This window comes from Oncorhynchus gorbuscha, linkage group LG06 (assembly GCF_021184085.1).
Source record: "Oncorhynchus gorbuscha isolate QuinsamMale2020 ecotype Even-year linkage group LG06, OgorEven_v1.0, whole genome shotgun sequence".
Lineage (NCBI taxonomy): Eukaryota > Metazoa > Chordata > Actinopteri > Salmoniformes > Salmonidae > Oncorhynchus > Oncorhynchus gorbuscha.
In genome coordinates, this window is record NC_060178.1 from 17,883,231 (window position 1) to 17,901,161 (window position 17,931).

The 17,931-nt window shown below is 43.9% G+C and overlaps 1 protein-coding gene across 2 annotated transcripts in view; it reads right to left on the reverse strand.

The window, feature by feature from the left end:
• Nucleotides 1-2,255: 2,255 nt before the first annotated feature.
• The window catches only part of wnt7bb (wingless-type MMTV integration site family, member 7Bb), a 57,965-nt gene continuing 42,289 nt past the window's right edge, over nucleotides 2,256-17,931 (reverse strand). For both annotated transcript variants that reach the window (XM_046352561.1, XM_046352560.1), the window contains exons 3-4: nucleotides 12,217-12,488; nucleotides 2,256-3,515 (exon numbers count right to left, since the gene is read on the reverse strand). In XM_046352561.1, the coding sequence (XP_046208517.1) occupies nucleotides 3,036-3,515; nucleotides 12,217-12,488 (752 nt within the window). In that variant the 3' untranslated portion in view covers nucleotides 2,256-3,035. The remainder of the gene's footprint in view (nucleotides 3,516-12,216; nucleotides 12,489-17,931) is intronic.

Sequence of the window (17,931 nt, forward strand, 5' to 3'; positions counted from 1 at the left end):
CCATAACGATGGTCATTATGGCCAAAGAGTTCCATTTTTGTTTCATCAGATCAGAGGACATTTCTCCAAAAAGTACAATCTTCTCAAAAAAGTACAACCCCATGTGCAGTTGCAAACCATTGTCTGGCTTTTTTATGGCGGTTTTGGAGCAGTGGCTTCTTCCTTGCTGAGCGGTAATATAGGACTGTTGATATATGATGCGTTTTACTGTGGATATAGATACTTTTGTACCTGTTTCCTCCAGCATCTGTACAAGGTCCTTTGCTGTTGTTCTGGGATTCATTTGCACTTTTCGCACCAAAGTACGTTCATCTCTAGGAGACAGAACGCGTCTCCTTCCTGAGCAGTATGATGGCTGCGTGGTCGCATGGTGTTTATACTTGCGTACTATTGTTTGTACCGATGAATGTGGTACCTTCAGGCGTTTGGAAATTGTTCCCAAGGATGAACCAGACGTGTGGAGGTCTGCAATTTGTTCTTGAGGTCTTGGCTGATTTCTTTAGATTTTCCCCTGATGTCAAGCAAAGAGGCACTGAGTTTGAAGGTAGGCCTTGAAATACATCCACAGGTACACCTCCAATTGACTCAAATTATGTATCAGAACCTTCTAAAGCCATGACATAATTTTCTGGAATTTTCCAAGCTGTTTAAAGACATAGTCAACTTAGTGTATGTAAACTTCTGTAAACAATTGTTGGAAAAATTACTGGAAAAATTACTTGTGTCATGCACGAAGTAGATGTCCTAACCGACTTGCTAAAACTATAGTTTGTGAACAAGAAATGCGTGAGGTGGTTGAAAAATGATTTTTCATGACTCCAACCTAAGCGTATGTTAACTTCCGACTTCAACTGTATGGTTTTCTGCCAAAGAGGTTTGAAATAACTGATTCAGGATGAGTTTTTCATATTGTTTGTTTTGGTGTGGCTAAATGTGTATTAGTAATATTATGAGAAACTGTTTGAGAGATGGTTTGGATCATTTTCACGCTTTTGTCCCCTTGTTGCTGAGTTCATACTGTATTTAGAAATAGCAACATGCCTGCGGTGGTTTTAATCAAAATTAGAATGCATATAAATTAGCCAAGAAAGAAACTGACCCATCTGACGGGTAAACCTTGGGTCATCATAATCTCAAATAAGCAGAAAGCAAATATTCTCTTATCGACATATGAATGTTAAAGCTAAAATCCACTGTTAAAACTATACCAAAGTGGTCACCCGCCTCCTTTTTGGGAAAAAGTTGAGGGATGGGCCTGGAGAAATGTAACCACTCTCAAATTCATAGACAGAGCTATGGATACAATGACTGATCATCCCAGACATCAAAATGATAGTTTCAATCATGTTTTAAGGCTATACAGTGTTTGTTTACGTTGTTTACAGACATTGGAGTAAAACAGGCTTATATTTGGGATTCTGATAGGATGAGACAGTTGAACTAAGCTCATGAGGCATTTACAAGTTATCTTCTTCAAAAATCAATGGGTAAATACCATTAGTTTATAAGTCCAAAAATGGATGTTGCAACTAAATATTCTAGCTTTAAGCATGATGAAAAGATGCTGAAAATAATGACTGCTTTTGATCAGTGACGTATACTGATGGTTTACGTCAATGGAACTCTACATAGCCTGACACTTGGTATAGTTCAACCACAACCAATGAATACAGATGAGAATGTCAACACAGCTTTGGAAGCAGTCAATTACCCAAACTGTTGGCTAAAACCTAACATTTCCTCTCACGACCAGCAGACTTCACTCACTGACTATCAGTCTTGTTTTTCTTTGCAATAAATTTCAAAAAGCAGTCAAATGGGAGATTATTTCTTTTTAATTTTGGTCGTTTCTGAATAGAAAATAATATCAGTGCACCACTCTACAATACATCCAGCATTATCATGTTTAAATAATTGAGGAAGGATCTTTGCGGTTAAGAGATGAGTTCTCTTGCTACTGTCTATGCTAAATAACCCAGACAGGATGTAAGCCTAACGTCTGCTGCATAAATGACTGCAAACAAAAGCTATGCTACAGCAAAATAGAACCAATGTGATTGATTGTGATGTGAAATACCCTGTATTGTGGATGTTTTATGTAGTCAACACACCAGTAGCAATGAAACCATTTTAGAAAAAGGGGGATTGATAGTGGGATAGGACCATATTCTAAAAGACACGCATTATCTTCAGTCAGAGTTTTCTAAAAAGTCATTTTTACACTTAGTACAAAAAAAGACATTTCTACCCGTTAGTGCTTTGTTTTAAGATACTATAACATAAATAAACAATTTATTTTCAGTGTTCAAACAGACAGTTCCAGTGTGACTGGAAAACTAACATACTCCACCGTATTCCAGTTGGCAGCAGAGGGCTTACTATAGAGACTTCTCCACTTTCAATGCGCCCCAAGGCACCACACTTACACAGCGTTCTTCATGTCTACACAGCTCCAAAAAGAAAACACCTCCAGTTTGGGGGCTCAAATATTCACCTCTGCCCTCTCCCGCTGTGGAAAAAGAAAGTAAAACTCAAAGTTCTCACTAAAAGACTTTTAGAGTCTCATTCCAGTCTCATCCCTCAACAGTTACTGTCATTTTCTACCACATCTCCAGAGTCTGTCTCTGTCTTTCTGTTCCATGAAGAAGCCATTTTGTGAAAAAAATAACTACAAATCCCAGAGTGCAATGCACAGTTCCCATCCAGGCACCATTTGCTTCCTGTAGTTATAACTTTTACATCAGTACATGATCACACATTATTCTGTCTCAGTCAGTCAAAGATTTTAGTATTATTATCTATTGATATTTAGCCCTCACTTTTCTTTTAAAAAGCTCATATAGATTCTGCTGTGCAAAACGATGCCATGAAGAGCTGATATTGAACATTCCATTCCTTTTTATTTTTAAATCTCTCACTATTCCTGTTCCAAGACATGTCCTTTTCTCTTTTCTCTGGGGTCTTCCTTGTCATCCAGGTAGTCCTGCCATGCCCCTCCCAATCATAGTACCGTACTGTAGGTCCATTATGCCCTTTTATTTGCAGGTAAACACCTCCGTCCTCTCGCTGCACGTGTTGCACTTGACGAAGCAGCACCACTGGAACTTACAGTTGCACTGCCACACTTTGGTGTACTGGTGCGTGTTGTAGCCCCGGCCGCAGCACATGAGGTCGCAGCCGTCTGTGTGGGGCGAGGTGCGGTTACACAGCCTCCCCTGGGTGCCAACGCTCCCCGTGGCTGCATCCTCCTCGCAGTAGTTGGGCGACCTCTCGATGTAGACGAGGTCGGTCTCCATGGGCTTGCGGTATCCCTGGGTCTTCTTCACCTTGAGGAAGGTGGGCTGGCGTAGTCGGCTGGCCCGGACCACCTCCACGTGGACCGCCTGGTTGTACTTGTCTTTCAGGACATAGCCGATCTCTCGGAACTTGGGCAGGGTCGTCCAGCAGGTTTTGGTGGTGCAGGAGCCTGACACGCCATGACACTTACACTCCAACTTCATCCGCTCCTCCAGGACCTGCATGGACACACAGGGATAGAGGAGGTTACATGGCATTAGATTACATTACTAAACATTACATGACATTACTTCGACAAACAGGGATAGAGGAGGTTACATGGCATTAGATTACATTACTAAACATTACATGACATTACTTCGACAAACAGGGATAGAGGAGGTTACATGGCATTAGATTAAATTACTAAACATTACATGACATTACACGGACAAACAGGGATAGAGGAGGTTACATGGCATTAGATTACATTACTAAACATTATGTGACATTACACGGACAAACAGGGATAGAGGAGGTTACATGGCATTAGATTACATTACTAAACATTACATGACATTACATGGACACACAGGGATAGAGGAGGTTACATTGCATTAGATTACATTACTAAACATTACATGACATTACATGGACACACAGGGATAGAGGAGGTTACATTGCATTAGATTACATTACTAAACATTACATGACATTACATGGACACACAGGGATAGAGGAGGTTACATTGCATTAGATTACATTGCTGAACATTACATGGACAAACAGGGAGAGAGAGTCATACATGACAATGTTTTACTGGGGTAGGCCCAGTGTTGAAATAGAGAGATGACCTGACTTGGGTGGAAAGAGAAACCCAAAGGGTGAAGAGGTTGCTAGCCAGCTCTGCTGCTGAATGAATGAATGATGGAAAAAACTATCCACAGAAGGTCAGTGAGAAAAGATGGTCCTTGGATAATAGCATTTTTTTCTATAATAAAATAACATTAGACAAGACCAAGCTGTTCTCAAACGTTGGTGAACCACCACACTTTTCTAAAAACTCCCTACGAATTACCTCTTGAGCCAACAACTGTCCTTTGAAGGGATATTATTTTAGTGCGTTTGGCAATAACTACTGAACTCCTAAACCAAATGCAAGGTGAAAACGTGACATGATGCTGTCCAACAATCCTCTATTGGGCTTGGTAACATTGATGATGTTTCTTTTTCAAAAGTACGAGAACATTTAATGATACTAATGAATCACAACTGCTCCAAATTCTTCCCTGACACTTTAAAAAGGACAAACTCAGATAACAATCAGGAACCAATTTTTACAAGACAAGTCTGAGAATACGTGAAAGCATAAAGCTTCAATGTCTCTGACCGTCTTAATATTCTTTAATTAAATGTGTCAAAACATGGAGCGATACCACACTGTTGCATGGACCAAAAGACAACTGTTGTCTGTGATGTATTTGGAGCACTTTTAGCTAATGTCTAAGTACAGTATACACCATGGCACTGTGGCAAAATGACACTATATAGACTACCGTTCAAAAGTTTGGGGTCACTTAGAAATGTCCCTGTTTTTGAAAGAAAAGCGCAATTTTTGTCCATTAAAATAACATCAAATTGATCAGAAATACAGTGTAGACATTATTAATGTTGACTTGCACCTGGAAACGGCTGATTTTTAATGGAATATCTACATAGGCATACAGAGGCCCATTATCAGCAACCATGTTCCAATGTTATGTTGTGTTAGGTAATCCAGGTTTATTATTTTAAAAAGGCTAATTGATCCTTAGAAAACCCTTTTGCAATTATGTTAGCACAGCTGAAAACTGTTGTTCTGATTAAAGAAGCAATAAAACTAGCCTTCTTTAGCCTAGTTGAGTATCTGGAGCATCAGCATTGGTGGATTCGATTACAGGCAAAATATGGCCAGAAACAAAGACCTTTCTATATATATATAAACAGAACCAGTTTACAGAACCAGTCACACCTACTCATTCAAGGGATTTTCTTTATTTTTACTATTTGAATGATAGAATGGTAGTGAAGCCATCAAAACTATGAAATAACACATAGAGTGGGGCAAAAAAGTATTTAGTTAGCCACCAATTGTGCAAGTTCTCCCACTTAAAAAGATGAGAGAGGCCTGTAATTTTCATCATAGGTACACTTCAACTATGACTGACAAAATGAGAAAAACAAATCCAGAAAATCACATTGTAGGATTTTTAATTTGACTGGTACTGTATATAGGGGGAGAGGAAAAAGGGGGAGGTTTGTAAGCGAAAGAACACCAACCCAACCGTGAAGAACGGGGTGGCAGCATAATGTTGTGGGGGTATTTGCTGCAGCAGGGACTGGTGCACTTCACAAAATAGATGGCATCATGAGGTAATAAAATGATGTGGATATATTGAAGCAACATCTCAAGTCATCAGTCAGGAAGTTAAAGCTTGGTTGCAAATGGGTCTACCAAATGGACAATGACCCCAAGCATACTTCCAAAGTTGTGGCAAAATGGCTTAAGGACAACAAAGTCAAGGTATTGGAGTGGCCATCACAAAGCCATGACTTCAATCCTATAGAACATTTGTGGGCAAAACTGAAAAAGCATGTGTGAGCAAGGAGGCCTACAAACCTGACTCAGTTACACCAGCTCTGTCGGGCGGAATGGGCCAAAATTCACCCAACTTATTGTGGGAAGCTTGTGGAAGGCTACGTGAAACGTTTGACCCAAGATAAACCATTTAAAGGCAATGCTAACAAATACTAATTGAGTGTATGTAAACTTCTGACCCACTGGGACTGTGATGAAAGAAATAAAAGCTGAAATAAATAATTCTCTCTACTTTTATTATTATTTCGCATTCTTAAAATACTGTGGTGATCCTAACTGACCGAAGACAGGGAATGTTTACTAAGGTGAAATGTCAGGAATTGTGAAAAACTGAGTTTAAATGTATTTACCTAAGGTCTATGTAAACTTCCGACTTCAACTGTGTATATATATATTTAAGCAACAAGGCCTGAGGGGTATGGTATATTGCCAATATAACACGGCTTAGAGCTGTTCTTACGCATCGTGGAGTGCCTGGATACAGCCATTTGGCGTGGTATATTGGCCATATACCACAACCCCCCGAGGTGCCTTATTGCTATTCTAAATAATCAAATAATCAATCAAATAATCAAATAATCAAATTTTATTTGTCACATACACATGGTTAGCAGATGTTAATGCGAGTGTAGCGAAATGCTTGTGCTTCTAGTTCCGACAATGCAGTAATAACCAACAAGTAATCTAGCTAACAATTCCAAAACTACTACCTTATAGACACAAGTGTAAGGGGATAAAGAATATGTACATAAAGATATATGAATGAGTGATGGTAAACAGCGGCATAGGCAAGATACAGTAGATGGTATTGAGTACAGTATATACATATGAGATGAGTATGTAAACAAAGTGGCATAGTTAAAGTGGCTAGTGATACATGTATTACATAAGGATGCAGTAGATGATATAGAGTACAGTATATACGTATACATATGAGATTAATATTGTAGGGTATGTAAACATTATATTAGGTAGCATTGTTTAAAGTGGCTCGTGATATATTTTACATCATTTCCCATCAATTCCCATTAGTAAAGTGGCTGGAGTTTAGTCCTTGTGTTGGCAGCAGCCACTCAATGTTAGTGGTGGCTGTTTACCAGTCTGATGGTCTTGAGATAGAAGCTGTTTTTCAGTCTCTCGGTCCCAGCTTTGATGCACCTGTACTGACCTCGCCTTCTGGATGATAGCGGGGTGAACAGGCAGTGGCTCGGGTGGTTGTTGTCCTTGATGATCTTTATGGCCTTCATGTGACATCGGGTGGTGTAGGTATCCTGGAGGGCAGGTAGTTTGCCCCCGGTGATGCGTTGTGCAGACCTCACTACCCTCTAGAGAGCCTTACAGTTGTGGGTGGAGCAGTTGCCGTACCAGGCGGTGATACAGCCCGACAGGATGCTCTCGATTGTGCATCTGTAGAAGTTTGTGAGTGCTTTTGGTGACGAGCCAAATTTCTTCAGCCTCCTGAGGTTGAAGAGGCTGCGCCTTCTTCACGATGCTGTCTGTGTGGGTGGACCAATTCAGTTTGTCTGTGATGTGTACGCCGAGGAACTTAAAACTTACTACCCTCTCCACTACTGTTCCATCAATGTGGATTAGGGGGTGTTCCCTCTGCTGTTTCCTGAAGTCCACAATCATCTCCTTAGTTTTGTTGACGTTGAGTGTGAGGTTATTTTCCTGACACCACACTCCGAGGGCCCTCACCTCCTCCCTGTAGGCCGTCTCATCGTAGGTTGGTAATCAAGCCTACCACTGTTGTGTCGTCCGCAAACTTGATGATTGAGTGGTTACTAAAGTAATTTGAGCTGTAAAAATAAATGTTTTGTCATACCCATGGTATACAGTCTCAGTAGAGATGACTAGAAAGATTTGGTTGGCCGTTTTATGTGTGGATTAATTGTCAGAGTAGAGGACCTTGTGCATTTAGGGTAAAATAACAACTCAATGTTCATATCCCAGGACAAATTAACTAGCAACTGCAAGCTAGCTAAATAGGACAAATTAGCTAGCAAGTGCAAGCTAACTAGCTAAATTGCCATACATGTTTAATGCTTTTTGACCTGTCCCCAAATTAATGTCATTGGTTCAGAGTTTGTTTTGATATTTTAACCTGCGTGTCGTGACCGCATTTGGTGTAGGGGGACAAAATAAATATATGTGCGATAGTGCACGATGGCGCACAAGCGCAGCCGGTTTGGGTTCTGTGTTACATATACATTAGGAACATTAGGAACACCTTCCTAATATTGAGTTGCACCCCCTTTTGTCGGGGCATGGACTCTATAAGCAAGGTGTCGAAAGTGTTCCACAGGGATGCTGGCCCATGTTGACTCCAATTCTTCCCACAGTTGTATCAAGTTGGCTGAATTTCCTTTGGGTGGTGGACTATTCTTGATACACACGGGAAACTGTTGCGTGTGAAAAACCCAGCAGCATTGCAGTTCTCAACACACTGAAACCGGTGCGCCTGGCACCTACTACCATACCCCCTTCAAAGGCACGAAATCTTTTGTCTTGCCCATTCACCCTCTGAATGGCACACATACACAATCCATGTCTCAGTTGTCTCAAAGCTTAAAAATCCTTCTTTAACTTGTCTCCTCTCATTCATCTACACTGATCTATCTCAAAGGACACCAGTCTGTTAAATAGCCATCACTAGCCGGCTTCCACCCGGTTACGCAACCCTGCACCTTAGAGGCTGCTGCCCTTTATACATAGACTTGGAATCATTGGCCACTTTAATAATGGAACACTAGTCACTTTAATAATGGAACACTAGTCACTTCAATAATGTTTAAATAATGTTTACATACTGTATTTCTCATCTCATATGTATATATTGTATTCTATTCTACTGTATTTTAGTCAATGTTACTAATATTTATATATTTCTTTATTCCATTCTTTTACTTTTAGATTTGTGTGTATTGTTGTGAATTGTTAGATACTACTGCGCTGTTGGAACTAGGAACACAAGCATTTCGCTACAACCACAATAACATCTGCTAAATATGTGTGGCCAATAACATTTTGATTTGATTTGATTGAAGTTCATTTAACAGTGACATCAATAAGGGATCATAACTTTCACCTGGATTCACCTGGTCAGTCTATTTCATGGAAAGAGCAGGTGTTCCTAATGTTTTGTTCGCTCAGTGTAAATTCTTTAGAGAGAGACCAAGAAACATTCTGAGTGAAGAGGACGTATTTATTTGAGTTCAACATTGTGTTTATTAATGAATAACAAAGACTTTTCAGCAGACGGTTGGTGAATGCACTCTTTGTATGGACGAGTCCCTGTAAGTGGAAACGGATGTTCACAATGACAGATGCGTGCCACTCCAAAGACAGTTGTTTTGATTTTAAAGTATTTGAGTACATTGTGTTATAGAATAGAGTTGTGTTTGATCTGAATTCACACTGGTTGTTTGTTTTGTGTGTTGTGCCACATCCATTTACATCTGAGGGTCAAACATTCACAATCTGGCGTAGAGTGACTGTTCCCTATGAAGTAGACCAAACCAGGCATATCTGACATTCTAAGAGGGACACTGATGCCAGCTATATGTCAAAAACAAGGGAAAATGCACTTACTGGTAATATTCAACCATATAATTATCCCTACCTTCCTGAAGACTACATCAATAGCAAGGGAAAATAAATATAAATCTCATATAACCATACACCATTACGCTTGAGTTGAAAGTGGATCATTCAGCTATTTAATGCGTTGCAGATACGACATACTCGACAGATGTTTATTAACTGTTTGCATCTGGATCAGTGTGAATGCTGGGATCATGGTTTGGTTAATTAACTAAAGAAACATGACGTTTGAATGAAAGAAGTATTAAATACTGGATTTCACAATATAACAGATCATGCAAATCAACACTTCAAGGCCTCTTATCTTAAATCAAAACACTCTTAGATGTTCAGATAGCGGTCATATATCTTAGAAACGGAATCGTTTCAAAATGCACTGGTACCCATTCATTACCAAGCTCATCTCTGACATGTGGCACACAGTGTAGTAGAGAACTCCTCTAAATGCCTAATCCTAGGGCACCTGGGAAATATTGTGTGGTGTCCTCAGCAGTTTAGTGTCAGGACCAAGTCAATCCTTGTTCTACAACAGGCCTCTACTTACCTACTGTAAATCTGCATTCTGTCACTACAGTACATGTTGTATTCTGTGACTACAGTACGTGTTGTATTCTGTGACTACAGTACGTGCTGTATTCTGTGACTACAGTACGTGTTGTATTCTGTGACTACAGTACGTGTTGTATTCTGTGACTACAGTACGTGTTGTATTCTGTGACTACAGTACGTGTTGTATTCTGTGACTACAGTACGTGTTGTATTCTGTGACTACAGTACGTGTTGTATTCTATGGAGAATAGAGTGGATGAAGTCATTGTATAGGACATGGGATACATATAGTAGTTCTAACAAGACTCTTCCAACCTAACTGGGTGCTTCTACTTGTAAGAACCAAGTATGTATTCGTTATATAAGATGTTCAGTTTTGTTGGCAGGGCATTTTTCCAGAGCAGTTTTTTTCCTGGCATGACGCCTTGCCAGCAGTAGTCATCGTTTCTGTCAGACACTTCCACAATGTACACAATGTACACAGAGTTATGGATCAATAAATGCTGCCTGATTCTTACATTGACACTGTATGTGTTTTGAAATCCCTCATTAGCAGATATTCGATTGAAAGCGTGGGGAGAAGGTACATAGAATACTTGAGGGTCAACCGACAATATCGTTACAGACGATGATTCAGAACGAGGATTTCCCAAAATATATGGTGGTATAAACCACAATGAATGTCTGTGTGAAACAGAATTACTGAATGGTTGAAAACATTTACTTTACACTGTGTCCATCAAAACCTTGTCTGCTACCAATTAGTCAGATATGACCAGATTTGTCAAACTCACTGGATCCCAGTATACAGAGAGACTAAATCATTCCATGGGTTTGTCTGTATTTATTTGGGATTCACATAACTGGAGCCTACAGTGTTTGTGTCGGAATGTTCTAGATACAGAGGGATCTTTGTAGTGGTAGAGTAGTAGTCTCGGGCCAGCATCAATCAAACCACAAACACTGTGAAGAAAATCACGTTATTCCTGTGCCGTGAAAATGCATCCTTTCAAACAAAAAAATGTGTTGAGCTAAGTTTCCCCATTGTCTCGTTAATCAACAGATTGCACTTAAAAATGTACTGATCACCAACAACGCCCTGTTTCCACGGCGTGTGTTTGATTGAATCCCATCCTCTGTACCAAACCTCTGCCAGGCTTAACTCAGACTCAGACAGGTCATCTGACTACGATCCCCTCATATCAGTCTGCCTGCGTTAACTCCGGCATTGTCGCTGTGCTTTCAGAAACTGAATGGGCGCAGTGAAATGGCAGTGCTGTGTTTTTGGTACGGCTGAGAGACCTGCAATAATATCCTGTTCCTGACTTTACACTTCATAATTCCATGAAAGGGCTGGGTGGAGGGCCATGGCAGAACTCCATCTGGCAGCCGGCTACCGTCCTCGCTCCGCTCCGCTTATTCATTAGATCCATTTATCACCAGAACGCCAGAGAAGCCCAGGCAGGCATGCTCTCTCTTACTCTCTCTTGCTCACTCTTTCTTTCTCTTACTTTCTTGCTCTCTCTGTCTCTCTGTTATGATTCATGTTGTTCTTTGTTCTGGGATGACTAATAACAAACAAACATAGCCCAGGACCACACCACCACCACCACCACCACCACCACCGCCGCCGCCGCCACCACCACCACCACCACCACCACCACCACCACCACCACCACCACCACCACCACCACCACCACCACCACCACCACCACCACCACCACCACCACCACAGGAGAAGTGTGCCAGATCTCCAAGAGAAAAACACCCCACATTATAGTAGGGAAAAAAACTGTAATTGAGCTAAAGCAAAACAGGCTGCTGAGAGGCTAACTGTCAATCAGCACGACCCCCATTTAGGGGTTTCCGCCACCACTCTGTAGGTTCCATTCTTTATCTGGGCTGGGGTGTTTACACATGGACACGCGTGCACATACACGAGTGAACGAGTGTGCACACACACACACACACACACACACACACACACACACACACACACACACACACACACACACACACACACACACACACACACACACACACACACACACACACACACACACACACACACACACACACACACACACACACACACACACACACACAGATCTAAAAAGATAAAGATGCATTTCTTCTATGTGGGTGTTTACCTTTCTCCCTGCCTCATTGTTGTGGAGGTTCATCAGCCGGCGTGTGGTCTTCTTGATCTCACGGGCATCCACGAACCTCCTGGAGAACTCAACGCCGTACTTGATGTCTGCCGAGCAGCCTCCCCACTTCCAGCCCTCTTCCTGGTTATAGTAACCCTGCTTCTCCCGGTCACAGCCACACTGGCTCAGGTTTCCCTGGCTACACGCCGCCGTGATGGCATGGGCTACGCCGGCGGCCGTGATGGCGTACGTGAACGCAGCTTCCCGGCTACCTGAGAAGAGGTAGAGAGGTTAGGGACATTAAATAATTGTAGAATTACAGTGATGACAACAGAACGTCATAGAAGCTTGTGTACTATGACCTTGTTGCTCTATTTTGACTTGATGATCTCTAGTTAAAGAAATCAGGCACAATCGTCCAGGCAAGACCTCCCTGGCGTCCCTCCCTCCTACCTCCTGTCCCTCCTGCACCTTGGTAAGAAGATGGTCACAGCATCAGACCACAAGTACTCAAGGACAGCCTCCAAGTGTGCAATGCTGTGATTCTAGGCCGAGTGGGGAGAGGAGAGTACTGTAGCTAGGTGCTGTCCACAGTGCTGAATTCCTCTCCTCGAGCACCTTGTACTGCATGCCCATATTACTACAGCTGTGATTTGCAGGTCTGTCTGGCTGTCTGGTGCAGTTACTTCCCTTCTCCCTCTCTCTCTCTCTCTAGGAGCCTGGTGTTCTCTCTCTCTACAGTACACTTGCAGTGGTTAGGACTTCAGCATTACTGGTATAGGCCATGTATGCATGCACAAGTTCGGACAGAGGACAGTCAACAGACAAAAGTGATGCCGGTATGACATAGTATTTCCTCCGATGAGAGGAACTGTTCAAGACTGATAATACAAATGCTTTTTTCTACCATCCCTTTTCAAGTATGCATCCCCCAGACAGTGCTGTCCAATTGTCAGTAGGGAGTGCTCAATCTTTAAAAGGCTACTGTGCTCCAAAAGGGGCCGTGGATGCTGTGCTGTCACAGTGAGTTACCCAGGTGTCCCCTGAGTAGTCCTTCATGTGGGAGAGAGGGTGTGGGCCTCAGAGAGAGAGAAAGGGGCTCTGGGCCTCAAAGAGAGAGGGTAGAGGGGCTCTGGGCCTCAAAGAGAGAGGGTAGAGGGGCTCTGGGCCTCAGAGAGAGAGGGTAGAGGGGCTCTGGGCCTCAGAGAGAAAGGGTAGAGGGCCTCTGGGCCTCAGAGAGAGAGAGGGTAGAGGGGCTCTGGGCCTCAGAGAGAGAGAGGGTAGAGGGGCTCTGGGCCTCAGAGAGAAAGGGTAGAGGGTGGAAGGAGAACAAATGCTACTAGTGACAAACCATTGGGTTTATTGGGCCTTAAAGGGGACATATTTATGTTTTACATGGATGTTTCTGTTTCTTTACGTAACATACTTGGCGTGTAACATCACTCTGTAGAATGTATGGTTGTGTTTTCTTCTTACTCAAATGTGTGTTCCATATCATGTAAACAATATTAATCAAGTATTTCAGATATCCAGGAGATTTTATGATCATCAGACCGATATGTACTTTCTGCTGTCCGGTCCATAAGGCAGAGCAGGCCTACTGTACCAGGCTACCAGCATGAGGGAAGGGGAAATTATATTGACCACTGCATATTGCAATACAGCCAAATTACAGGAAAAAAAAAAATGACAAATCTCAAATGTGAAAAGTTATACGTTATTTGGCTAAGCAAATAAATATTTAACAATTTAGAAACTTGCTAGATGCAAAATCACTGCTTATTTTACATTATTTTACAGCCCCAAACACTGTGGTCACATCCAGTGGAGGCTGAGGGCTAAGGTTGCTAGTCTGTGCTGCTGGAGATAAGCCCGGCCATGACTGCTGCTAATGCCCTGCCTGCTCACTGAATGCTGTATGTACTGTATGGGGACTGACTCACAAACACCAGCCTTACTAGTTACCAACAGAGTTATGCCCTGCCAGCTTATGGTCACTCTCAGCCACCTTCATCTCACACATACAGACACACAAACACACAGAATCGCATACAGACACATGCACACAGACACACACACACACACAACGAACACACACACATGGCGGGGCAGTATAATGGTAAAAACAGAATGGAGTATGACATTTCCAGGGTAAGAAGGTTGGTTCCCTGTGCCATAGATGCAGGCCTGTTTCTGGGCCCATTCAGCCTGCACTAACACATCTCATGGGGGAAATGGTATTGGTTGACACCCCCTGTTGGGTCTGGAACTGTCAACTAACGCTAAAGGCGTCAACATGCTTCAGTTCGGCTGGTGCCTAGCCGAGCTCAGTGAGGAGAACCAAACGAGTGTGCTCGCATACTCCCTTAAAGGACATTCACTTGAAAACATTTCCTTTAATTTGACCTTTATTTTAGCAGGGAGTCACCATTGAGACCAGTGTCTCTTTTTCAAGGAGCCCTGCATATACAATATTCATATTAATCTAATACAATATAGAACAAGTCAAATACAGACAAGCATAAATACACAAAAGACAATCAACTAAAACAGACACATTGTTCATTACATTCCTCTTTCCACTTTCTAAACTGCCCCAGGGACAGTAAGGCATCTCTCTAAACTGCCCCAGGGACACTAAGACATCTCTCTAAACTGCCCCAGGGACACTAAGACATCTCTCTAAACTGCCCCAGGGACACTAAGGCATCTCTCTAAACTGCCCCAGGGACACTAAGGCATCTCTCTAAACTGCCCCAGGGACACTAAGGCATCTCTCTAAACTGCCCCAGGGACACTAAGGCATCTCTCTAAACTGCCCCAGGGACACTAAGGCATCTCTCTAAACTGCCCCAGGGACACTAAGGGGACATCATCTCTAAACTGCCCCAGGGACACTAAGGCATCTCTCTAAACTGCCCCAGGGACATCTAAACTGCCCCAGGGACACTAAGGCATCTCTAAACTGCCCCAGGGACACTAAGACATCTCTCTAAACTGCCCCAGGGACACTAAGGCATCTCTCTAAACTGCCCCAGGGACACTAAGGCATCTCTCTAAACTGCCCCAGGGACACTAAGACATCTCTCTAAACTGCCCCAGGGACACTAAGGCATCTCTCTAAACTGCCCCAGGGACACTAAGACATCTCTCTAAACTGCCCCAGGGACAGTAAGGCATCTCTCTAAACTGCCCCAGGGACACTAAGACATCTCTCTAAACTGCCCCAGGGACACTAAGACATCTCTCTAAACTGCCCCAGGGACACTAAGACATCTCTCTAAACTGCCCCAGGGACACTAAGGCATCTCTCTAAACTGCCCCAGGGACACTAAGACATCTCTAAACTGCCCCAGGGACAGTAAGACATCTCTCTAAACTGCCCCAGGGACAGTAAGACATCTCTCTAAACTGCCCCAGGGACACTAAGGCATCTCTCTAAACTGCCCCAGGGACACTAAGACATCTCTCTAAACTGCCCCAGGGACACTAAGACATCTCTCTAAACTGCCCCAGGGACACTAAGGCATCTCTCTAAACAGCCCCAGGGACACTAAGACATCTCTCTAAACTGCCCCAGGGACACTAAGGCATCTCTCTAAACTGCCCCAGGGACACTAAGGCATCTCTCTAAACTGCCCCAGGGACACTAAGGCATCTCTCTAAACTGCCCCAGGGACACTAAGGCATCTCTCTAAACTGCCCCAGGGACATTTACATTTACATTTAAGTTATTTAGCAGACGCTCTTATCCAGAGCGACTTACAAATTGGTGCATTCACCTTATGACATCCAGTAGAACAGTCACTTTACAATAGTGCATCTAAATCTTAAAAGGGGGGTGAGAAGGATTACTTATCCTATCCTAGTTATTCCTTAAAGAGGTGGGGTTTCAGGTGTCTCCGGAAGGTGGTGATTGACTCCGCTGTCCTGGCGTCGTGAGGGAGTTTGTTCCACCATTGGGGGCCAGAGCAGCGAACAGTTTTGACTGGGCTGAGCGGGAACTGTACTTCCTCAGTGGTAGGGAGGCGAGCAGGCCAGAGGTGGATGAACGCAGTGCCCTTGTTTGGGTGTAGGGCCTGATCAGAGCCTGGAGGTACTGAGGTGCCGTTCCCCTCACAGCTCCGTAGGCAAGCACCATGGTCTTGTAGCGGATGCGAGCTTCAACTGGAAGCCAGTGGAGAGAGCGGAGGAGCGGGGTGACGTGAGAGAACTTGGGAAGGTTGAACACCAGACGGGCTGCGGCGTTCTGGATGAGTTGTAGGGGTTTAATGGCACAGGCAGGGAGCCCAGCCAACAGCGAGTTGCAGTAATCCAGACGGGAGATGACAAGTGCCTGGATTAGGACCTGCGCCGCTTCCTGTGTGAGGCAGGGTCGTACTCTGCGGATGTTGTAGAGCATGAACCTACAGGAACGGGCCACCGCCTTGATGTTAGTTGAGAACGACAGGGTGTTGTCCAGGATCACGCCAAGGTTCTTAGCGCTCTGGGAGGAGGACACAATGGAGTTGTCAACCGTGATGGCGAGATCATGGAACGGGCAGTCCTTCCCCGGGAGGAAGAGCAGCTCCGTCTTGCCGAGGTTCAGCTTGAGGTGGTGATCCGTCATCCACACTGATATGTCTGCCAGACATGCAGAGATGCGATTCGCCACCTGATCATCAGAAGGGGGAAAGGAGAAGATTAATTGTGTGTCGTCTGCATAGCAATGATAGGAGAGACCATGTGAGGTTATGACAGAGCCAAGTGACTTGGTGTATAGCGAGAATAGGAGAGGGCCTAGAACAGAGCCCTGGGGGACACCAGTGGTGAGAGCGCGTGGTGAGGAGACAGATTCTCGCCACGCCACCTGGTAGGAGCGACCTGTCAGGTAGGATGCAATCCAAGCGTGGGCCGCGCCGGAGATGCCCAACTCGGAGAGGGTGGAGAGGAGGATCTGATGGTTCACAGTATCGAAGGCAGCCAATAGGTCTAGAAGGATGAGAGCAGAGGAGAGAGAGTTAGCTTTAGCAGTGCGGAGCGCCTCCGTGATACAGAGAAGAGCAGTCTCAGTTGAATGACTAGTCTTGAAACCTGACTGATTTGGATCAAGAAGGTCATTCAGAGAGAGATAGCGGGAGAGCTGGCCAAGGACGGCACGTTCAAGAGTTTTGGAGAGAAAAGAAAGAAGGGATACTGGTCTGTAGTTGTTGACATCGGAGGGATCGAGTGTAGGTTTTTTCAGAAGGGGTGCAACTCTCGCTCTCTTGAAGACGGAAGGGACGTAGCCAGCGGTCAGGGATGAGTTGATGAGCGAGGTGAGGTAAGGGAGCAGGTCTCCGGAAATGGTCTGGAGAAGAGAGGAGGGGATAGGGTCAAGCGGGCAGGTTGTTGGGCGGCCGGCCGTCACAAGACGCGAGATTTCATCTGGAGAGAGAGGGAGAAAGAGGTCAGAGCACAGGGTAGGGCAGTGTGAGCAGAACCAGCGGTGCCGTTTGACTTAGCAAACGAGGATCGGATGTCGTCGACCTTCTTTTCAAAATGGTTGACGAAGTCATCTGCAGAGAGGGAGGAGGGGGGGGAGGGGGAGGAGGATTCAGGAGGGAGGAGAAGGTGGCAAAGAGCTTCCTAGGGTTAGAGGCAGATGCTTGGAATTTAGAGTGGTAGAAAATGGCTTTAGCAGCAGAGACAGAGGAGGAAAATGTAGAGAGGAGGGAGTGAAAGGATGCCAGGTCC